General features: G+C 39.7%; 1 protein-coding gene across 1 annotated transcript in view; it reads right to left on the reverse strand.

The window, feature by feature from the left end:
• Window positions 1-5508: 5508 nt before the first annotated feature.
• The window catches only part of FRMPD4 (FERM and PDZ domain containing 4), a 436947-nt gene continuing 417822 nt past the window's right edge, over window positions 5509-24633 (reverse strand). Inside the window, exons 10-18 of the mRNA XM_065415057.1 lie at window positions 23312-23431; window positions 22521-22657; window positions 21416-21542; window positions 17211-17300; window positions 16424-16606; window positions 11620-11758; window positions 9915-10976; window positions 8335-9597; window positions 5509-6957 (exon numbers count right to left, since the gene is read on the reverse strand). Of these exons, the coding sequence (XP_065271129.1) occupies window positions 5621-6957; window positions 8335-9597; window positions 9915-10976; window positions 11620-11758; window positions 16424-16606; window positions 17211-17300; window positions 21416-21542; window positions 22521-22657; window positions 23312-23431 (4458 nt within the window). The 3' untranslated portion in view covers window positions 5509-5620. The remainder of the gene's footprint in view (window positions 6958-8334; window positions 9598-9914; window positions 10977-11619; window positions 11759-16423; window positions 16607-17210; window positions 17301-21415; window positions 21543-22520; window positions 22658-23311; window positions 23432-24633) is intronic.

Here is a 24633-nt window from a genome sequence, read left to right on the forward strand (position 1 = left end):
TGTCACGGGCTCTGAAAACCTACCCACTGTGTGGAAGGACCACATCACATGCACTGAAGTCAAAGCTCTCAGTACTGGCTGGGAGTATAGGGTTATCAGACTTCATGCCTAACTAATTAGATGTGAGGTAGAGATGTCAGAGATAGGTCTGAGATCAGACACAAACTTTGTTATACTGGAATTAAGTTGAGAGCACATAACAGTAACTGTAGTATGTCTTGACGCTGTCCATTGCTCTAAAACAGTGATTCTCAAACTTTTTTTTTTCAACAGACCACTTGAAAATTGCAGAGGGTCTCGGCAGACCACTTAATGATCTTTCCAAATGTTGTTTGTACCATTAGCTAACTATTGTAAAGCACTTTGGATAAAAGCACTAGATAAAAACCTTAATAATAATTAAATTTTTTTTTGTTCTACAAATAAAAGCACACAACTCATCTTTTAATATCAGTAGTCTTACCTTTCTAATGCGATTGATGTGCCCTCTGTCCCCCGCTGCGGCAGCCCCCGAGCTGGGGCTGGGAAGGAGGGGGGGGGTTCTCTCCCCAGCAGCCGCAGCCCTGGAGCTGGGGAAAGTCGTCTCTTTCTCTGGCCGCCGCAGCCCTGCACATCCCAAATTTCCCCCACCCCCTCTTCTCACCCCACTGCCTCCTCCCACCTACCCTCTATTCCCCCCAAGGCCACCACCTCACCTTACATGTGCATCTTCTCCAGGGTCCAGGCACCTAATTAGTGGAACCAGGCCTGCACGGCTCCACTAATTAGGTGGGTGGCCCTTCGTTCTCTTGTGTGTATCTCCCCAGGCGCGCACCTTAGAGGGAACTATCCGTGGACCACCTGAATGGAGCTCACGGACCACTGGTGGTCCATGGACCACAGTTTGAGAACCTCTGCTCTAAAACTATCCTGCATCCCTGTCATTTATTCACAATCCTATAGTTTTATTTCCCCGGGCTCATTTTGCTGAGGTCTTGATTACTGTCTTCATAGCTTCAATGGTGAATTATCATGCAAAACAGATTTCTGATCTCAGTTCTGAACCCCATATCCCACCCCCCCAAACTCCTGAATGGAATGAAGTAAATCATATAGATGGTGTCTTTTGTCTACATTGTCCTTTGAGTGAAAACTCTTAAAGCATAGAAAACAACGAGGAGCATTGCAGTATATAACCAAAGGAGGACTTAAAATGATTTTTTCCTCTCTGAAAAGTGAATTTAAAAACAGCATTGTAGGAGTCTAATGTAGGAGTCTCATGCTTATTTCTCAATGATCCCTATATCATCATTTAAAAATATGCTTTTTCTAGCTACTGTTATCTGCACATTCAACATTAGAGTCAAACTGCATTCCTCTGGCTCATGTATCATCAGCAATAGTAAATATTTTTCAAGCCTAATACTGCCCTCATCTGTACAAACCCATAGTTTTCCAATTCTGCTGTCCATTACACCACAGGAATCCCATAATCCTGCCGTGGTATTTCACAGGTGTAACTGATGGCAGCTTTTGGCCTTCAGAGATGACTAACAATTTTATTGATGGAGTATGAATAAGGCTACGTTTTAGTCACAAGTATTTTTAGTAAAAGTCATGGACAGGTCATGGGCAGTAAACAAAAATTCACAGCCTGTGACCAGTGTTCCCTCTAATTTTTTATGTCCATGTGCGGAATGAATTTTGTTATGTGCACCAATATGGAGGTGATGTGTGGCATATCACCTTCACATTGGTACACATAACAAAATTCATGTGGTGGGAGTGGGGCCAAGGGGTTTGGAGTGTGGGAGGGGGCTCAGGGCTGGGGCAGAGCGTTGAGGTGCAGAAGAGGGGGCAGGCTCTGGCTGGGGGTGTGGCCTCTGGGGTGGGGCCGGGGATGAGGGGTTCCGGGTTTGGAAGGGGGCTCAGGGATGGGGTTCGGGGCAATGAGGGCTCTGGGGTGGGGTTGAAGGGTTCGGGGTGCAGAAGGGGACTCAGAGCTGGGTCAGAGGATTGGGTGCAGGGAGTGAGGGCTCTGGCTAGAGGTGAAGGCTCTGGGGTGGGGCCGTGGATGATGGGTTCGGGGAGCGGGAGGGGGCTCAGGGCTGGGGCAGAGGGTTGGGGTGTGGGTTCAGGGGTGGGGCCTGGGATGAAGGGTTTGGGCTGAAGGCTGCCCAGGGGCTGCGGTGGGGAGAGAGGACTCCCCCCAGCCCTCTCTCGCTGCAGCAGCTCGGGGCCGGGGGAGAGGCACCTCTTCCTGGCTGCGGCAGCTCCGGTGGGGCTGGGCTGGGCTGGGCTGAGGGAGGGGCTCCTCTTCCCCGGCTGCAGCAAGTCTGGGGCAGGTCCATGTTTGGGCCGGCGGGGAGAGACGTCTCTCCCCGCTGCAGCAGCAGCTCTGCGCTGGGGCGAGGCGCTGGTGGAGGGGCACCTCTCCCTGCCGCAGCCCTGAGCCCCTGTGTGGGGCTTAATAGGCAACTGCGTGGCCGCACAGCTTAGAGGGAACTTAGCCGGCGACCTGTCCATGACTTGCAGCACTGAGTCCCAAGGTTTAATCAGAGGTATAGTATGTGTGCTTGGGGGGGGGGTGCAGTTGCTTGAGGGGCGCGCGGGTGCTCAGGGGAGCCTAGGGGGTGCTGCAGGGGCACAGGTGCTCTGGGGGGGGGGGGTGCGGCCCAGAGGAGTGCCACAAGTGCTCTGGAGGTGTGCAGCCCGGGGGCTGCCATGGGTGCTCTGGGTGTGTGTGGCCAGAGGGGGGCCGCGGGTGCGTGGGGAGCCCCGCAGTACTCAGGTGGGGCGGTCCAGGGGGTACTGCGAGTGTTCGGGGGGGGCAGTCCAGGAGGCACTGTGGGTGCTCGGGTGGGAGCAGCCTGGGACCCCCACTGGTGCTGGGAGGTGAGGTTTGGCAGGGCTGGCAGGCTCCCTACCTGGCTTCTCGGAAGTGGTTACAGGTCCCTCCCTAAGCTCCTAGGGATGTGCCACCAGGTTAATTATTAAAGCAGCTCATTCTGGTTATTTCAAAGAGAAGAGCTGCTGTCCCATTATTAGTTCCTGTACACTGCTATTTCCACTGTGTAGAAGTAGCAGATTAAATCAGGAACTATAGCATCATCATTAAATGGCTCTGATGGGTTTTTCAATTGCCAAGGGCTTCCAAACCCTATTATCACTGACAGAGGATCTCAAAGTTTTGTTTAGAGAACACTTGGAGGAAAACAGAATTGTCCATTAAAAATATGGTAACTGTCTCTTTCCCTGCCTCCATTCAGCCAAGTCAAAGAAGTGCACAAAATATTTTTCAGGGATTTCAAAGCTGTCACAGTGGCTTATTATTTAACTTTCTTTTGTCCAAAAATCAGCACTTGTCACTTGCTGAGCTTCATATGGGAAGTTATAAACTACGGATAATATCATTGCTTCATTCTTAGCAGAAAACTCTTTGGGGTAGAGTCCATCATTTTGTTCTGTGTTTGTACCTTGCACGATGGGGATCTGGTTGATGACTGGGGTTACTACCTGCTATGACAGTACAAAGAGTAATAATAATTAATAATATTGGTAATGAAAATTAAACCGGCATGGCCAAATTCATGCTTGGTGTAACTCCATTAACTCGAATAATCTGATTTCAATAGAGCTACAACTGAGATGAATTTAAGACAAAATGTTCAAATGTGCCTAAGTGACTTAGGAACCTAAGTGCCATTCCCCCCCCCCAAAAGTGATGTAGGCACTTAGAAGCGAAAACTGCATTGTAAGTCAATTGGGATTCAGCTCCTAAGCATTTAAGTAGCTTTTGAAAATGGGACATAGGCATATCTGAAAATGTTACCCTTAACTCCAGACTTGATACAGGTGTCTAAGCAGTGGCAGAATGTGTCTCAAGTAAAATAATTCACTTAATCTTTTCAGTGCAATATGCTTAGACATCACTGCCGAGGGAGATGAAGAAGATCTATCTTGACAATTTTACTGCTGCTCACAGTGAAATAGCAGCTGTAAAATTGAATGGCAGCAGTGAAGCTTACCACAGTCTTTTTCATTTCACTTTGTTGCTGTTTGACAAAGTTATAAACGGAAGCAGAGTCTCTGGAGTTGTCTGTGTGCAGACGCACGAAGACAACACTGCTTGCTTGTCTTCACAGTTGGTAGGTTATTCTTTGCAATCACACTTTTTTTTTTAGCAAATGGTTCAATTCTGATGTCTTAGGCCCCCTCACTCAACAAAGAAAGCCTCAACTTTGCTACAGCTGAGTAGGCAAGTGCAGTTTTCAAATCAAGACCTTTATGGTTGTTGTTATTACATCAGCCTCTACATGCGAGATTATGAAAAACATGGGCCATAATACCTACACCAGGTACAACCCAGTAAGTTAGGGTGGATATTTTCAAAAGAGCTTAGGGATTTAATGCTTTCACTAGGGCTGGGTTGCCTAAAGCTCATAGGCACTTTAAAAAAATCTCCCCTTTAAAGCCTAAGAGTCGCTGAAACTCTGAATTCTTTTACCTTGCCTGTGTTGCAACTTTAATGCTACTGTATATTTTACAGAAAAGTTCTGATTAGAGAAGCTGTCACAAAATGCCCTTTCTATCACCAGTAAAAGAACCTGGGTTCTTTGCTAAAAATGTTTGAGTTTTTTTTTTTTTTTTGGCAAAAAGGGTATTTTCTTCCAAAAGATGAATTTTATTTTGAAGGTGTTTACATTTATACATCCAGAATCATCTGATACGAACTGTAAAATACGTTAACAAAATAGACATGATTCATTTATTTATGATAAAATTGTACAAGAATAGTAACTTCCTAATGGTTTTCCTTTGGTTTCTGTTCACCAATGAAAGAATTTTAGACCTGGCCATTAGGTTCTTCGATCTTCAATGAAACCAATGCATTTCTCGCAGTTCTTTCATCATAAAAAAAATAACCCCATTTCACCTTCAACCCTTCTTCCCTACCTTCCACACAGTTATCATTTGGTCCCAAAATGCAGCATTCTACCATATATATCAGATACTATCATTTTCTCTATTTGCAATATGGAAACATTTCCTAGAAAAGAAGCATCAGGTAACCAGGCAATATGAACAAAAGAGTTATTTATTATATATATATTCTCTAGTAAGTCATAATAGTCTCTTGGATTTTAAATGTCTTTTTGCTATTTCCAATGCTTAAAAATTATAATTTTAAAACATTAAATACTGTGTTATATACATTATGATTCCATTTCTTATTTCTAAATGTGGATGTAATGTTCTCCAAATGGAAATTCGGAGGGAACAGGAAACAATTCCTCTGACATCACAGGCTTTAAAAGCTCACATCATACACCTGTAGATTTGACTATATGAAAAATAGCCAAATGTCAATATGCTCTTGTGGGATTCTTTGATTTTGTTTTTGTTTTTGTTTTTTTGTCATTTTATTTAAAATATAAACAGAAGGATAGATCTGGCCAGTACTTTGTCAATGTTCGGTAGCAGAACTGTTTTTTTTTTTATCTCATACTTATTTTTTATAAAATAACAAAATATACAGATAGAGGGAGCTGAGTTTGTTACATTAGTTCATACACATACAGTAAACAAAAGGTTTTATGTATGGCTTTGCAAAGGTAGATTATGAAGTGATGTTTGTATTTTATTTGTTTAAAAGCATTTTAAGAGAACGTGTTAGTGTGCTTACAATAGCGGCCATGGTAGTCGAATGTCGAGCCAAGAGTTTAATGCTAGGATCATCGGAGGTCTTGTCTGACACTGCTTCTGCAGCTTTCAGAAGACAAATGTAGTTTATTACGACCTCATCTATTTTAGCTATAATTTCCTGCTGCTGTGTTTCAGAGTTCATGACTTTCACTAAACGCATGCAGGCTTCTGTTAAGCAACAGAGCACTTGAAAGCTGGAAGTCATAGCTAGAAGCATTTCCTCGGGGCTTTTATCAGCCATGGCCATTTTCCTGCAGGCACTTCCCAACTGTCTCGATTCTATAGATAACAGTTGTTTAAACTGAGAAAGTTTAAGGTCATATGTTTCCGGATGTAAATCTTCCCTCTTCCCCACACTTGCTCGGACCAGAGAGAGCAGCTCATTGGCATCTTCTTGTGCTGCAAGAAATCCATCAGGCACTGCATAAGTTTTCTCTTTCATCACATTTATTCTTGTGATTTGTGCATCAAAGGCCATGTCACTGAGATTCATATCAGTTTGGCCACCTTGGTCTTCAGCATTGCTCTTGTCATGTGTACTATTTAGTATCTGTTTAGGGGACTCAACAACTTTCTTCTCATTTTCAATGGAAAAAGACTGGCTGGCTGGTTCTGGTAACGCACACGGTATCTGTGGTTCATAGAGGCATGAGAGGTGGTTGTTGTCTCCATCATCTTCATCATCCTCATTGTCATTTCCTCTGCTTAGGAAACAATAGCTAAATGGGCCACGGCATCTCCAGTTGCTGGCATCTGACTTTCGTAAGGGCAACATTCTGTACTGTTTGGAGTCCTTCTGCATGGAGCTGGTGACTGAAGACCTTTTATTGTCTTTGACGTCAGTGCTATCATTCATAGAACTTTGAGAATAGCTTTTGGATAACTTTTTGCCCAGAGGGAGTTCCACCCTTTTTTCGGACTTGGAATCATCTCTTGCAGCAATGTCTAGACATTTCAGACTGAGTGCAGCCTTTTTCTTCTCAAGAAGCATCTCAATGCCTGTGGACCCTGCAATGACGCTGCTGCTGCGTCTCAATACTTTCCTGCTGTGTGGCATTCTGAGGCTTCCTCCCATCATGTCATATGGCCATAAACTAACTGCTGCCCCACATCCCTGTTTTACTTTAGGAATGTCACAAGAGTCTTGATTTTGACTTGGCACCTTTGATTCTGAGTGAATGTTGGATGATAGCATGATGGAGTCAGTTAGAGGCTGTTTAGGAAAAGCTGAAGGCATGCCCCCTCGTCTTCCCTTTCCAGGCTCTGTGAAAGCTACACTAGGGGTAGTAGAAGAACAGAGAGAATAATTAAGCATCACACTGATAATATTCATAGAATGAATTTCTAAGTATCTTTTATGGACTTTTAAAAAAAAATGACCTGTCCTAACAGTATTTTTCCAGGACCCCCATTTCAGTTAGTACCATGCATGAATAGTAATGTGTCTTTCAGCAAATAGTCATATGTCTTTGTGTTTCTCTAAACATGAAATAAAAAAAAAATCTATCCACATATTCTCATTTATGAATAACTGACTACTCCCTCTATTACCACACTGTGACTTATAATGTGAGGCAGCAGAAAATTGTTCCATAGAACTTTCATGAACATCGCTCCTCTGCTAACTGGAATGGAAGTTTCCCATTTAGTATTTAAAGGGATATTGACAGGTTAAAAATCCCTTATGTTACTAAAATGGAAAGAATTTTGAAAATTCCATTTATTTTTATTCTGTTTCGCAATACGCTTTTTTAGGCAGTGAAAAGAAACTGTTTCACTTTTGCTTCTCGTCAGTTTCATTTTTTGGTTCTCATAAACTTACACAATGCTGCTGTGTTTCAGTTGCAACCAGTAAAGGGGAAATGTTTAGACCCCAACCAAATATTGTTTTCAATTAAATTAAAAACAAACAACCCCCCCAAACCAAGATTTTATAAAATCTCTTAAAATTGGGTCTTAAATTATGTGATTAGGATACTGCACCTAAGCTATCCTTACAGGAAACTTATGCAATGGGTTTTTAAATTAAAAGGATGCATAGTTAATCCCATTTCTTTCTCTTCTTTACAGTTAGTGCTCTAAGCCTTTCCTGGCCTATCAATAACAACACACTTTTCATATTGCTATCTGGAGATTATTCTGTGCAACTATTTTAGCAAAAGTCACTTATTTTAGCCACATAGCAGGCAAATAGTATATAATATATGATCATTAAATCACAGATTCCCCCGCTACCCCAAATTTACATACATTGTTAAAGCTCATATGGCTCAAATATATCTAGCTCTACAGAAGTATCCAGAAAATCAAAAGAAACAAAATTTTAGAAATTCTGATGTAGCATTCAAGCAATGTTCTTTCCAATAGACAGCCTTGTCAGGGAGATTGGGAAACATTTTTAAAAAGCTAATGCTAATAGAAATGTTTTCCTGAGTGTCAACGTTTTAATTGGGGTTATTTTAGCAAAAGCCACACAGCAGAACCAGAAAGCGAGAATGAATAGAAACAGTTTAGACCTAATTTCACTGTCCACTCTAGGTTGACAATATGCATTCAGATAAGAGATGATGTAATCTTCACACTTGGTTTTTACATATACACCCTATTAAATATGTGTCTTTAAAAACACATGCTTTGAAATTGCTGTACCTGTAGTTTCTTTAATCTTGGGGATCCGATGACATCCATCTCTCAAAGTGCCAAACAGTGGTTCGGCATTAACTGCTGAATGAATGGCAGGCATTGACATTCTATGACACGCAGCTTCTGACTGCTGATGTAGTTCCTTGTATGTTGTTCCATGGTTTGGAAGAATGGCAACTCTTTCATCTGCTGGAATATAGCCAATGCCCTTCACAGAAGAATCCGAGATAATGTGCTTAACATCAGAGGTACAAAGAGGAGATTCGACTGGGGTAGCACATGGGCTACTGCCTGTGCTGCATCCTGCATCCACTGAAGAACACTGGGAGCTTTGCAGAGAAAAATGGCCTTCACTTTGCAAAGATGACATGCGCTTGGTCAAGTGATATTCACAAAGTCTACTCACACTCTGCTCAGTTTCCGGTAGCTTTGAAGAATGTTCATCTGCATCTTCTGAGTCATTTAGGTCTTTGGCTGAAGACACATTAGTCATATCAGACAAAAAGTTTTCACCTGGGCCAAGTGCTGAAGTATCACCCTCATTAACTTCAGGATTCACTTCATTCTTAGAGCCAGTATCTGTTTTACCAAGACCAGAAACTCTTGGAAATGTCTTCCCATTCACTGTTTCTGAGCTTGGTTTATCTGCTGCTTCATCATCGGCAGCAGCATACCATCTTTGGCGAAAAGCAGTTCTCTCCACGTTAAAAGTGCTTATGCGTTGACCATCTCTTGAAGAAAGAGTACCACATATAGCGTTTAGGTCTTCATCGGTCTCTGCTTTTTTAGTTCCCTGATGCTTTTTCACAGTAGCATTACCATCACAGGCTGCTTTCACTTCACCATCAGTCATCTTATTTTTCCTTTTACTAGTGCAAGAGTATACCAAAGACCCCATGTGCAATTTGCTAAAATAGTCAGTGACAGATTTTGTTTCCATGGTCTCTGGTTCCATTTCCATATTGTCTGAATGAAGAATCTGCTTCGAAGGCACAACTTTTGACTGTAGCTCAGCAGCTTGACGACCAGCTATGGACTGTGAGGATTTTGCAAGTGATCCTCCAGCCTGATTCTTAGCAACGGGGAACTCTGTTTGCTCTTCCACAAGGGGTTGGTAACCTTCACTAGTGGTCAAAAACATACGTGTGGAGTTTTCTGACTGTCTCTGTGCTGCAGTTAGTTCAGAACTTTCAGTCATTTCAGAAGAGTTTGTTTCATTGCCAGAATCTGAAGATGACTCAGGGCTATATGCTCGCAAGATTGCTACACCTGCATGCCACAAAAAATAAGAGCCAATTAACGAAAGCATCTGAGGCACTTGAATAAACGGATAAGAAAATGGGGTGTGTTAAATATAAAAATAAAGGGATTTTTATGGTTTATTTTAAAGCATACTCCAATTTTATTGCATAATCCCCAAGAAAGGTAACTTAGCAACATTATGGTAGTTCCACCACGTGATATGGAATGTGAGGTGTGTACATGATGGTAAAAACATATAGAATGGAATGTTTCCAAGGCTAAATGGCGCAAATGGATGAAGTGGAATGATGTTCAATGAATAAATGTAACTATGGTGAAAGAACCTGAATTGTCATTCGTCTGCTGTTCCTCTGAAGCCGCCAAAGCCTCTAGTGCTTGAAGAGTGGAGACTACAGCATCATCTAGCCCCTTGTCACACTTCCCCTCAGTATTAGTAGGGACAGCATCAATGAGTGATACTGGAATGTCATCATTTCCTAGATTACTAGCTTGCTCCTTGTCTTCTATATACTGTGTTGTTTGGTGCTGAGAGTCTTCCTCGTCTGAACTGTCCCTGAAGCCAGGTGGAGGAGCAGCAATGGCCATGTTTAAAGAATGTAATAAGAAGTCATCTTCATTATCATCACCTTCCGGAGGGGGGAGTGATGTCAAATCAATAATATCATCACTTGAACCAGAAAGACTGAGAATGGTAGGCCTACTGATTTCTCCTACCATAATGTCCTCCTCACAGCTAACTTCATCTTCATCTTCAACATCATCTGTGTTTTCCGCATAACAAATGTCATGCAACAAGGGCTCTTCTATCCCTTCTGCAGCTCCAAATATTTTGCCATCGTTTATGCTTGCATAAACAGAATTTGTAGCAAACTGAATGCTTTCAACATCTGGAGACAATTCTAGACCTTTAATATCATTGGTACTACTAATATAAATAGCTCTCTGTTTGTCCAAAACTTCTGGACTTTCATCCAGAAGTCTTTCATAGCCAAGGGTTTGGGGACTGATACCATCCAAGCTGTGATCTCCAAATATAAAGGATACTTTTGCTCCCCTTGGAGAGTCCTGTGCTTTCTTGGTAGTTTCCAGTCCTGAGAGTGACAGTAATGACTGCTGGTTTAAACTTCTGTTTTCTCCTGCCTCAGTGGAGTCATCTTGTTTGGTCAGCCCCTGATCGAGTCCACCTGAATTATAGGTATTTTCTATGTACAGATGCCTGTGGTCTTTTTGACACATGGGGCTTTCGGAAACTTCTGCAGTCTTCTGTTTTGGGTCTACAAATGTTCTTTGGGCCTCTTGAGCCCCTTCAGCCATGAATGTAGTAGTTTTTGGTACACAGTTCCACTCAGAAGCATGGAGGTTATACTTCCCTCTATTTTCATTTCCTACAGTTTGGCAAAATAAAAGCAACAGTCATTTAACAAATGAACTGTTTCATCAAATTTTATAATATTGACTTGTTAATTCTGAATAAGCAATGTTTTAAATATAGAACAGCTGCATAAACTTGTTCCTTTTACAGTCAAACCATTTTCAAACTCTCCTCTACTTCAAGCCATGGAGCTCTTGGTTTAAGAATTAAGATTAACTGGATGTTTTTATGCTGTGAGGGCAGAGAACTAAACTAAAACTAGGTGAAATGATAACCCAGGACTGGTTGATATGATAATCTAAAAAAAACCCAGCACCTCACATTTCTGCATGAAGACTCTTGTTATATAAAATGTTATAACCTGTATGCAAACAAATGATCATTTATTTGTTTCACTGTAGCACGAGGAGGAATACATTAAACATTTTATGTTACCATTAATACGAACAATGGCTGAACCTTAAAATACTATAAAGCCAAATTTATATATTACAACTCTAGGCCCCAAACTAGCAATCAGATCTGAATGGGCATACCCCTGTACCTGCACACACCACTACTGACATCAATGGAATTTTGTCCACATGGGGCCAATCACAGGATCAAGGCCTTGTTTTGTACATGTGACTTCTGTTAATGCATTATGCAATAAATACCTGTTTCTCGGTTTCCTGCATTTTTCTTGTTGGCCATGTTAAATATTGAGCGCCTTGAATCAACCAGTAGTCTATAGTATCCAGCTGTTAAGCAGGCAAGGTTCATTGCATCTGATGATTCCATTAGCAAAGTAATAGGCTATGAAGGAAACAACCAAGTCTTCGTTACGGCTATTCATTCTTAATACATTTACTTGCTGAAACATGGCTTATTAAAATTAGTATATTTATAAAATGTAAATTATAGGAATTATTTCACAAATGCTACATTGGAAAATCAAAAAATAAATTAGTTTTCCTCAGCTCTGAAAGGTCTGATTGAAAACAATATTTAGGGTACAAAATGTTCGGAGAGATGAGAGCTGAAGCAAGGAAAATGTCTAACTGGACATTTTAAATTCACTTGATGCTTAACTAATATTTGTATTGCTGTCTATATAATTATTAATAATAAAAGCTTCAATTTTCAAATGAGTTCTAAGATGCTTAACATCTAGAACTTATTAAAAAGTTAATGTTGTTCATAAAATTTTAGAACTAAATCTTTCACCTTTCTCACTGGTGTACCCTGTGGTTTGTCTACATGGCAAGTAACTGCCTGGCAAGCCAGGGTGTGGATCTACAGCCCAGCACCTTGCTGCACTGTAATGACCCATGTGATCATTGCTACAGCTCGCTGAAAGTCCTGGAATGCCACACTATAGCAGTATCCACATTTATGGGAAGATTTTATTGGACCCTCCTGCAAACTAATAGACAATTGGTCCTGAAGGAGGCTGGGTACTTGCCCTCTTGATCAAAACAAGGTTCTCTGATCATAGCTGTCTAAGACAAAGCACAAAATAGGGTATATGTTTTTTTTTTAAATCCATAGCGTAGAATCTTAAGCCAATACACATGGTGTTGACATAATTCCATGACACCCTTATTCACATAGTACTTCACATGTGCAGTTTCAGACGCGATGGAAAAATCCAGGCAATTATTATTATGATTATTTATCATTTTGCTTCTGGGCAATTTGAGATTTTGTTCAGAAATACAGGAGCCTTGGTATAAGGACACATGCTTGCCACAAAGCAGTCAACCTTGGGCATAAAATTAATACAAATTATTACCCAAAGATGAGTGAATTAATTCTTGTTATGTTAGTGTTAAGACGGAGCAGGTGTGCATGTATATAGAGAGGTGTTTGAAATGCTTTCTTGATGCTGAATTTTATGAGATGATCAATAAAAGTACATGATTTCCAGAGAGATTTTAAATGCCAAGAGTATTACTGTGACCTGCTGTTCACCCTTTTCGTAACCTAGAAGCAACTAAACTTTTATGGATGACTTTTGGGAAATAACATGGTAGAGAGAATACTGAAAAGGAAAATTAATGGTAAAAGAAAGACTCAAGCTGTTTACACTTTTATAGAACTTTTCAACCAAAGATCTTAAAGTGCTTTACAAGCATTAACTAATTAAGCTTCACAATAACCCTGAGAGATATTATCATTCCCTTTTACTGATTGGGGAATGGACACTTAGGCCACATTCACTAGTGCCGCTACAGGCAGATGTAAATTACCCCTTCCTTACTCAGGTAGGCCCACTCCCTCCTCTTGCATCCCATGGAGGAATTCATCATAAGTGGAAGGCAAATGCTGTTAGTGCTGCCCTCATTCTGGACTTCTGTCAAGGGTTTGAGCAGCTTTATTTTGTACTTAAAGTATTTCACAGTTGCTATGGTCATGCCTAGTTTCCGGCCAACATCAACCACTTCCTAGGCCTACCCACTGTGGTGAAACTTCTGTTTCACGTTATTTTTCAGTTATTGATAATCATATGCCAAACTTCCATATCCTTATTCATGTGCTATCATAACACTACTTTTGGTAGGTTTCGCCTTTTGACAGGAAGCAGAATAGGTATTTTGACCCTTTTGCTAATTAGTCCATATAAATCTTGCGCGACTCATTTTCCTTGTCATTCTTGATACTCACCATTTATATTTCTCTTCCCTCACTGAACTGCCAGGTCACTACAGATTACTTCTCTGCTTTATGGTCTGTGTTGCTTAGCTATTAGTATTAGGGCTATCAAGCGATAAAAAAATTAATCGCGATTAATCGTGCGATTAATTGCACTGTTAATAATAGAATACCATTTATTTAAATATTTTGGATGTTTTCTACATTTTCAAATATATTGATTTCAATTAAAACAGAATACAAAGTGTAGAATACTCACTTTATATTTATTTTTGATTACAACTATTTGCACTGTAAAAAAACAAAAGAAACAATATTTTTCAATTCATCTAATACAAGTACTGGAGTGCAATCTCTTTATCATGGAAATTGAACTTACAAATGTAGAATTATGTACAAAAAACCTGCATTCAAAAATAAAACAATGTAAAATTTTAGAGCCTGCAAATCCACTCAGTCCTACTTCTTGTTCAGTCAATCGCTCGGACAGACAAGTTGTTTACATTTGCAGGAGATAATGCTGCCCTCTTCTTGTTTACAATGTCACCTGAAAGTGAGAACAGGCATTCTCATGGCACTGTTGTAGCCGGCTAACGATGTGCTAAAGATTCATATGTCCCTTCATGCTTCAGCCACCATTCGAGGGGACATGTGTCCATGCTGATGACAGGTTCTGCTCAATAACAATCCAAAGCAGTGAGGACCGACGCATGTTCATTTTCATTATCTGAGTCAGATGCCACCAGCAGAAGGCTGATTTTCTTTTTTGGTGGTTTGGGTTCTGTAGTTTCCGCATCAGAGTGTTGCTCTTTTAAGACTTCTCAAGCATGCTCCACACCTCATCCCTCTCAGATTTTGGAAGGCACTTCAGATTCTTAAACCTTGGGTCGAGTGCTGTAGCTATCTTTAGAAATCTCACATTGGTATCTTCTTTGCATTTTGTCAAATCTGCAGTGAAAGTGTTCTTAAGATGAACCACATGTGCTGGGTCATCATCCGAGACTGCTATAACATGAAATATATGGCAGAATGTGGGTGAAACAGAGCAAGGGACATACAATTCTCCCCCAAGGAGTTCAGTCACAAATTTAATTAACACATTTTTTTTAACAACCATCATCAGGATGGAAGCATGTCCTCTGGAATGGTGCCCGAAGCATGAAGGGGCATACAAATGTTTAGCATATCTGGCATGTAAATACCTTGCAAAGCTAGCTTCAAAAATGCCAGGCAAATGCCAGTTCTCACATTCTGGTGGCATTGTAAATAAGAAGAGGGCAGCATTATCTCCTGTAAATGTAAACAAACTTGTTTGTCTTACCGATTGGCTGAACAAGTAGGAGGACTGAGTGAACTTGTAGGCTCTCAAGTTTTACATCGTTTTGTTTTTGAGTGCAATTATATAACAAAAAAAAATCTACATTTGTAAGTTACACTTTCACAACAAAAAGATTGCACTACAATACTTGTATGAGGTGAATTGAAAAATACTATTTATTTTGTTTATCATTTTTACAGTGCAAATATTTGTAATAAAAAAATAATATACACTTTGATTTCAATTACAACACAGAATACAATATATATGAAAATGTAGAAAAACATCCAAAATATTGAATAAATTGCAATTGGTATTCTATTGTTTAACATTGCGATTAAAACTGCGATTAATCGTGATTAATTTTTTTAATCGCGATTCATTTTTTTGAGTTAATCGCATGAGTTAACTGTGATTAATCAACAGCCCTAATTAGTATTATAAAGTATTTTAGCTTTCTTAGATTCCCATCTCCTGGCTCCTTCAAACTACCTGGTCTTAAACACAGAGGAAGGATGATCTTCTGATTACATCATAGGACTAGGAGATTCCTGGCTTTGCCACAAAACTTCTGTGTGAACAAAATGAGTCATTTAATCTCTGTCTCAGTTTCCCCATCCACATAATTACCCCTAAGGGGTGCTCTGTGACATTAATAGCTATAAAGCACTCTGGGAGCTTCTGATATTATTATTGTCCAGGGAGCTAAAGAATAGAAGGTGCTCACCAGCCACTAAGGTTTTCTGGTGCATCCAGATCAAGTTGCAGCAATATTATCAACTTAAATATATTGAAATAATACTTGTCAATAAAAGTTAAGTGTTTGAAAGAAGAGCTTGGTAAATATTCCATGTGTATTTTTTCCATATACCTTTGTAAGAAAGAGGAAAATTGGTAGCATCCTTAGCTTAAAAGTATTGAACTTTTGCATACTGTGATATTTCCCACTTTAAGCTCTATTTATCCCCTATACAATTCTATAGAAAGTCTATGAAAGCTTCCACCATAAAGCTTCAAGATCCTATAAACTACACTGAGAGGATGTAATATGCAAAATTCCACTCATTTCCACTGAGGCAAAGAGCTCAGTAAGATTCAAAAGAGGATCAGACATTTATATGAAGAACGAGAGCCCCCACAATTACATTAGATAGAATAAAAAGAATTCAGAAGAGTTACGGGATTGGGAAGAAATTTCCCTTCTAGGCAGGTTGTTCCAGAGCTGTCCACTGTGGGGTTTCTCTTACCATCCTCTGAAGCATCTGGAACAGAATACTGGACTAGATAGCTCATTGGGCTGATGTGATATGGAAATTCCTATGTTCCTAAGTAATCAGCTGTATGCCATTTGGCTAAAACAATTCTACAATACACGTTCATAATATTGGTAGCGTGAAACATTTATAACAAAATCATGCACAACTTTATCAACTATTCCAATACAGAGGGAAAATGAAAATCGTGCTATTTTAAGATACTAAATTGATACAAATCAACAGTCAACTTACTTTTACATCTAAGACATGGAGCTCAACTCTAACAGTGCTCTCATCTTCTGTAAACATCTCGATCCTGTTAACGTGGCTAAAGTCTGCTAGCAGGGCCACCAAGTTCGTTTTGGTGTTGATCACGTGGCTGATACCATAGCGGGGCCCTACTAACAAAGTCACTTCTGAACGCTTTTCTCCTTGCTGTAACATAAAAAGAAGAAAATAAAAATTGAAAAGAGTAAGAAACCTGACAAGTTTTACATAACAAAAATAAAATAAGATGAAACAAAAACACCACTTTTACCCTGTTTCATTTTTATGAGATTTTCATTTGCACAGTATTTCTTTGCCATGAGTTAATAAGTTCTTTGGTAAGAGGGAAAACCAAACAAAACCAACAACAGGTACATGATTGTACTAGATTTATAGTAAAATGCATAAAATAAAAGTTATCTTGTCACAATTTATTTTTGTTAGAAACTGACTGCATTGTGGTTTTCATGGGTGGATGTAGAGTATATGTCTTAAAAGAATAATTTTTTATTCAACAACTTTAGTATTTTATAATTATACCCATGGTATCATCCACCAAATGAATGCTACCTCCAAGCTGCAAATCAGAATACAACGGAAGACATTTTCAAGAAGAATGAAATAAAAGTGTTTGTGTGGTTTGATCCAATATAGTGTATATGTTATTTTAGAATGTTTGATTTGGACTTGAACTTCCTTAAAGCAAATGTGTGAGTCAGGCAGATACAAATTAATTGGAGAAAATTATCAAGAAAATAAAGGAAAAAGTTACCACTAATGTTGCCTTGAACACACGCCCCCCGTATAATCGCAGATCGCTGAGGAACTTGAGATAATGCACCTTGGCTTGCAGAGCAGACAGCTGAGGAGAAGGAAACTTCTGATGTTATTACAGGAGTAAGATGCAATGGGGGAAATCAACACATATGGAAATGGAAGAATTAAAACATGATTACACAGCCTAAGGAGACTGGACTGTGACAAGAACTCATCAGACTGACGATAAATCATTACATATTTGACTTCCTGATGAAGGAACAGGATTTCAGATCTTGGAATTAAAATCTTATTTATTTTGACCAGATGTACTCAAGACTCATGCATGGGTTGCATCAGGGCACTGCAAGTACACTGGAACTTTTCCAGTAAAAGGAAAATGTTAGACTACTCAGATTAAACATCTGTTCATTGAGGGATTTCAAGGGTAGACGGGAGTTTCTATTCATAATCACCATCAGTAGCAGTTCTTTAAAATTTGGTTTACCAATGTGAATTTAAAAAGAACGAGATGTTTAAAAAATTGCTAAGAACAGCTAGACATGGCACATTTTGCTAGATACTTGTGATATATAGGATTTTATTTCTAACTTACTTCTAAGAAGTTTTTTTTAAACAAACAATAATTTAGTCACTTTTCTACTACCCGTAACAGAGGATGAACCTGAAAAATAGAAAGAGAGACATACAAACATGCCATAATTTATTTCCATGAAAAATAGGAATAATTTACAAATAGGTTTAAATGAAGGTTTTGGGGGGCAGGAGTGTGGTGTTTGCTTGCCGTTTAATTTTTTGGGGAAAACAAACAATTTAAAAATTAAGAACTAAAGTACAATTTTTAGACTGAAAAAAAAAGCTCTTCAGTTCATACAAATAATGTAGCCCAAAATCTGCAGCCCTTGCTCAGGCAAAAACCTCAAAATCCACAGTTAAAAAAAATATATTTTGCATACAAATCAAGCCCCCCTTAGTTCCAAAAAGTGGGCACATGGACAAATTGCTAAGGAGGAGTACAAAAGAATAGCATAAACGTGTCAGAACAAAATCAGAAAGGCTAAGGCACAAAATATCTAGGAAGAGATCTAAAAGGCCATAAGACAAGGTTCTTTAAATTCATTAGGAGCATGAGAAAGACGAAGGAAAGTGTAGGCTCTCTACTTAGTAGAGAAGGAGAGCTAATAACTGATGACATCAAGAAAACTGATGTGTTTAATGCCGATTTTGCTTCAGTCTTCACAAAAGATTAATGGTGACCACACAATATTAACAACAAGGAGGAAGGAATGCAAGCCAAAATAGTGAAAGAATAGGTTAAAGAATATTTAGATAAGTTAGATGTATTCAAGACAGCAGGGCCTGATGAAATTCATCCCAGGGTACTTAAGGAACTATGTGAAGCAATCTTGGAACCGTCAGCAAGTATCTTTGAGAACTCCTGGAGGATGGGTGAGGTCCCAGAAGACTGGAGAAGGGCAAACATAGCACCTATCTTTAAAAAGGGGAACAAAGAGGAATAAGGGAATTATAGCCCAGCCAGCCTAACTTCGATACCTGGAAAGGTACTGGAACAAATTATTAAACAATCAATTTGCAAGCATCTGGAGGATAATAGGGTTATAAGGAATAGCCAGCAGGGATTTGTCAAAACAAACCTAACCAACCTAATTTCCTTCTTTGACAGGGTTACTGGCCTAGTGGATATGAGGAAACAGTAGTTATGATATATCATGATTTTATAAGGCTTTGACATAGTCCCACATGATATTCTTATAAGCAAACTAAGGAAGTGTGGGCTACATTAAATTGGTATAAGGTGGACAACTTGTTGAAAGACCATATTCTGCAAGTAATTATCAATGGTTCACTGTCAATCTGGGGGGACATATCTAGTGGGGTCCTGCAGGGGTCAGTCCTGGGTCCGGTACAATCAATATTTTCATGAATGATTTGGATAATGGATTGGAGAGTATGCTTATAAAAACTGATGATAACACCAAGGTAGGAGGGTTGCAAGCACTTTTGAGGGCAGGATTAGAACTCAAAACAACCTTCACAAATTGGAGAATTGGTCTGAATTCAACAATATGAAATTCAGTAAAGGTAAGTGCAAAGTACTTCACTTGGGAAGGAACAATCAAATACACAACTACAAAATGGGAAATAATTGGCTGGACAGTAGTACTGCTGAAAAGGATCTGGGGGTTGTAGTGGATCACAAATTGAATATGAATCAATGTGAGGTAGCTGCGAAAAAGGCTAATACTCCAAGGTGAATTCACAGGAGTGTGGTGTCTAAGACATGGGAGGTAATTGTCCTGCTCTACTCAGTACTAGTGAGGCTTCAGGTGGAATACTGTGTCCATTTCTGGGTGTCACACTTTAGGAAAGATGTGGACAGATTGCAGCAAACAAAAATGAAAAAAAGGTTTAGAAAATCTGACTATTGGAGATTTTTTAAAACAGGTTGAACAAACACGGCAAGGATGGTGTAGGTTTACAGGGTCCTGCCTCAGCACAGGGGGCTGGACTTGATGACTACTCGAGGTCCCTTCCAGCCCTGCATTTCTATGATTTTACCACTCCACCCTGTCCACTGGTGTAACTCATGCCTATATTAGGAAAATTTGAATAAATACATTTATCATGCACTGCATCTTAAAAGTCTCCAGATTTAGGCTTTAGTGCTCAGCCTTCTACTGAAAATGTCTTCTCCTATCCCTCACTAGGCATTCAGTCCTGGGGACAGATAGCTAAAGTAGTCAAGTGGAACACAATGACTGTGAAAAGGAGACAAAACCTCTGAGATAGGAAGGGTCCTAATCATTGAAGGGAACCAAATTTATAGAAGATAACCACTTCCTGGATTTACTCCCAGAGTGGACTGGTAGCCACTACAGACCACCAGGGTTGTTTTCACATTGGCCTGTCCTGCTAAACATGCAGGTGGCTGCACTATGTATTACAAGAGAAGCCCTCAGCAGAGCACATGATAGCAGCCCAACCTGAAGGTAATCAAAAGCATAGATAATTTTGTCAAGGTGTGCATCAGGGAGGCAGCATTGTAATCTCTGTCCTAACTGAAGATAGTGTAAGCTATTGTGGGCCACTATTGCCAGCTGGGAATCCAGCAGCAGGGATGGATTCAAACATACCTGAACCACTAGGATAAAATATATACAGCGGACACCATTTCAGCTTTTGCTGCAGCTATGTAAAGGGTACACATTGGTTTGTTCAGTTAAAAATTTGGCAATTAGCTTTTAGTTAACCTCTAACATTTAGCAGTACTAAAATAAACACAGATTTATGGTTGTCTCTTGGGTCCTGAGCTGAAGCCCATTGAAGTTAATGGGTGGCTTTCTGTTGAGTTCAATAGGTTTTGGATCAAGCCGTTGGTATTCTGCCATTCACAGAGTGTCTCAGTATCTAAAAGCTGCATATACACCTCTACCCCGATGTAACGCGACCCGCTATAACACGAATTCGGATACAACGCAGTAAAGCAGTGCTCCGGGGGGGTGGGGCTGCGCGCTCCGGTGGATCAAAGCAAGTTCGGTTTCACCTATAACGCGGTAAGATTTTTTGGCTCCCGTGGACAGCGTTATATCGAGGTAGAGGTGTATATGGTATAGATGTTTTCCACAGGCAAATGTCCATAGACATTTTCCCTCACAGTTTTCCCGGTTGAAGCAAAGGCTTAATACCAAGACTAGGCATATTATAACAACACGGAAGATTCAATTACAATAAGGGAGATAATTTATCAAGTGACATCTTGCCAACTGTGGTCACTTTACCCTGCGGCGCCAGAGCAAATCATCCTGTAGTACCATGAAAATGTCTTATGTCTGTGCCAGGCTCACAGGTTAACATAGCTTAGAGCATTAGAGGCAGAGAGAACGTAATTCTCTAACAAGTTTGCCATTAACAGCAGGTGCTAAATGAATTTAAAAAATCCTGGTGGTTAATAATCAATTTTCCACCATTCTCAAAATGAGGAGATGGTTTAGCTGGGGTACAATTAATTATTTTTAATTGTTCTTGGAAATGTGGTAATAGACACTGAAAGTTATACAGTCTAACAATCTTTGAAAATATACTGGCTAGATATTTCTCCGAAGAACTAATTTTAAACATTTCCCGTGCATGCAGTCCTCTCTGGTCTTTAAAATATATTTTCCATTAAGATGCAAATACCTTTTTACCCGGAGGAACTAGGTTTTGATTTGCTTTGACAAGGTGTGAAAGTGCTTTCTTTATGTTCTTTTCTTTCATGCTTTGCAGCACAGCAGATGGAAGAAAAGTCTCTAATCCCCATTCTTTTCTGCAATAAAAGGCATATCTTTAATTTCACATTCCTGTGTTGATTATTTATCTAAGACTAGATGGTGGCTGTGATGCTGAGTAAATGAATGCCTGAAAGCACAGGGAGAGTTGGTGAAGGCACCAGTTGTGCTATAACAGATTATTTTCTGTACTCAGAGTACATACTGTTTCATAGAAAAATAAGATGCTTTAACATTTGCAGTGTGAGGCTCTTCATACCCCAGGGATTTTCCAAGCTGTTTTCAGAGACTCAGAGATTCCTCTCATTTTAATCTTTAGTTCCTCACCTCCAATTTATGAATAGATGCAGTAATATACACATAAACCGTGGTACAATTCTACATTTTCTGTAAGGAACATTTCTTAAGGCACAATGGCAAGGGTTTACTTGCTCTGTTTTATTTGTTCTTTATTAGGGGTTTTTAGACCTATATTTCATATTACACCCCACTATGAGCACATTGGGCCAAAGGTTGCACCAGGGTAACTGAGAAGGCAATTTAGCTCAGCATGTGTTACATAACCTTTGTATTTGGAGACACTGTTGGTATGCAACAGTCAAGGATTAATCAGTTCAAAATTGGCAACTGCACCTCTCCCGCTGGGGCCTTGTGTTGTGCTGTCCATCCTTCTGGATGGGGAGAGCTGTAAATGTTGCCCCCTCAAAACTGAAGCGGAATCACTTCCAAATTAGCCATAGGGATCACATGAGGCTCTCAGCTCAGTGCTCCGGGGTCTGTGGCAATCTCAGAGGAAGAGAGGTTTAAAGCTGGTGTGTTTCAGGTAGAGGCCATCTTGCTAAGCGTGGTTTAGTCAACAGATGGGCAAGTACAATACGAGAATTAAAAGTGCACTGAAAGCACACAAACCTAAAATCAGGATACGCAGACAGACAGACCAATCGACCAACATGCAAAAGACCTACAAACACTCTCTAACCTTTGTTTTTGAGGAATGCTCTATATGCTATACTTACTCAATATATTTGAGGGAGATTTTCTGAGTTTGTCTGGTGGTCACAGTCGCAATATACATTTGTAATGCAGCCAGCCGCAGAGCAATATCATATTTCAGCTCAGGTCCAAACCTCTCCTGAACCACATCATTACAGCTCTGCCAAAGAAACCAGGAGAGGGAGCATCAAGTTAAAAAATCTTTGACTTAAAAAGCGAAGCATAAACAAGCTTTTATTGATTGATTTTAAAGATGGCTGCATTATGGATTAACCCCATGCTGAAAGGTGGCATTACACTGACAGTAAGCTATGTCTCTCAGATGTGCTGGGTATTCATGAAGGTCTGGATGCCTCAGAAGAATCCAGGTAGCTGCCAAACAGCAAATGGCGTGTGGATTTTGATACAAGCATGTTCTGCCTGCATCCCCGCTGTGTGTGCACCATCTTTCCCATCCTCCAAGAGATTTTCCATGAATGACATTACAGGACAAGAAACGATTGCTGAGAAGTGCTGCCGGCTCACTTCCTTAAGCCTCCTAGAGCTGAATACTCTTTGGAAGGATGCCACAGTATTAGCATATAAGAGGTATTTTTGTGAGGGCTTGGAGGGGATAGGGACTTTGCTGGAAAATAAACACCTGCACATCTCTCTGATTGTGGTGGGTTTAGGTAACATAATCAATATGTTTAAAAATCAGGACCCTCCCATTGCCCAATTTTTATCTGTGAAAGCACAAATGAATTAGTGCATTCAAAGTTGCTATCTACATGTTTTCTTAGCTTATACTAAGACGGGTTATGTTTTCACTTACCTGTACATATAGATATTCAAAAGCAACTGGATCTCTTCTTAAAAGGTCAATAGGATCCTTTGGGACGAAGCTGATTCTGAACAAACATCTCATCTTATGGGAGCTTGGCCTCTGGGTCACCTAGAAGAGTGCAATCATCTTATTAGCACTTTGAAACACTGGATTTGGAATGCTGTTCTTAGTTTTAGACACCTTAAACCTGATCCAGAGCCCACCAACATCAATACAGAGACTTCCATTGTATCTGGTTTGGCGAAATGAAAATTGAACTTTGTCCATCTTTAAATATGTATGTTTGTGGGACCAGGAGCAGCTGAAGATTTATCAGGACACGAACTGCCCAAACACATCTAAATGCAATGAAAGTACTGGATTCTTCCAATGCAACGTGTAAACTGAAATGTTGGCTATAGTTATTCTCCACTGACAGTGAAGTTGTTCCTTGAAAAAAGTGACTTCACTTTAAGAGACTTTCACTGTATGACTTCCAAGTATGAGATCTTGGCAGCCCTCAAAGTAATAGATTAAATAGGTTTTGTTTTTATGTTTTTTTCTCAGTCACAGAACATTTGTTGACAGGGATTTGCAAGGAAATCTTATTGAAAATTACTTTTTGAGAAAATAAAACAATAGGTGGTTCCGGGGAGGAGGGAAGGAACCTTATTTGTAAAAGGGATTTGATCCAATCACCACTGAGCACTTTTTTAGCTATGTGATTCTAGACCAAGAGATTTCTCCAAAGACTCTTGTACTACATGATGACAATAGAGTCATCCACCATTTCAAGATAAACTTCTTTGATTGACAGGCAGCATAAAATTTATGAAAAAAGTAATAGCAGGCTGAGCATATTTACATGGTAGCATAAAGTCGAGCTACCAAGTAAGTTGTGGAACAATCAGATGAAATGGTCATCTCCCACTTCTGCTACAATAAAATATTGTCAGTAGCAAGTGTATGATGGTAAATTGAAGTAGGAACTCCAATGAAGAAAGCCATAGAATAATGCATAATAAATGTAGTCCATTTAATTCTACCAAATCTGGATAGAAAGGTAGCATTTTATATTCTTTATAAATATAACATTATATATTAACAATTTATAATCATATTATTCCATTCATTGATTGACAGAAGCTATGCTTAGCATTAAAATCTTTTAAGGAATAACTGTCTTGCTCTAGCAATCTTTGTAATATATTGTATATATATAATAATATTTAAAAAAACCCTCCAAACCTTTAGATTGTCCTGCACTTTCTCTGTATCTCTGTTCCCAAATACCTAGGTATAGCGTGTGTGTACACATAAAAGCTCTGAAT

This window comes from Emys orbicularis, chromosome 1 (assembly GCF_028017835.1).
Source record: "Emys orbicularis isolate rEmyOrb1 chromosome 1, rEmyOrb1.hap1, whole genome shotgun sequence".
Lineage (NCBI taxonomy): Eukaryota > Metazoa > Chordata > Testudines > Emydidae > Emys > Emys orbicularis.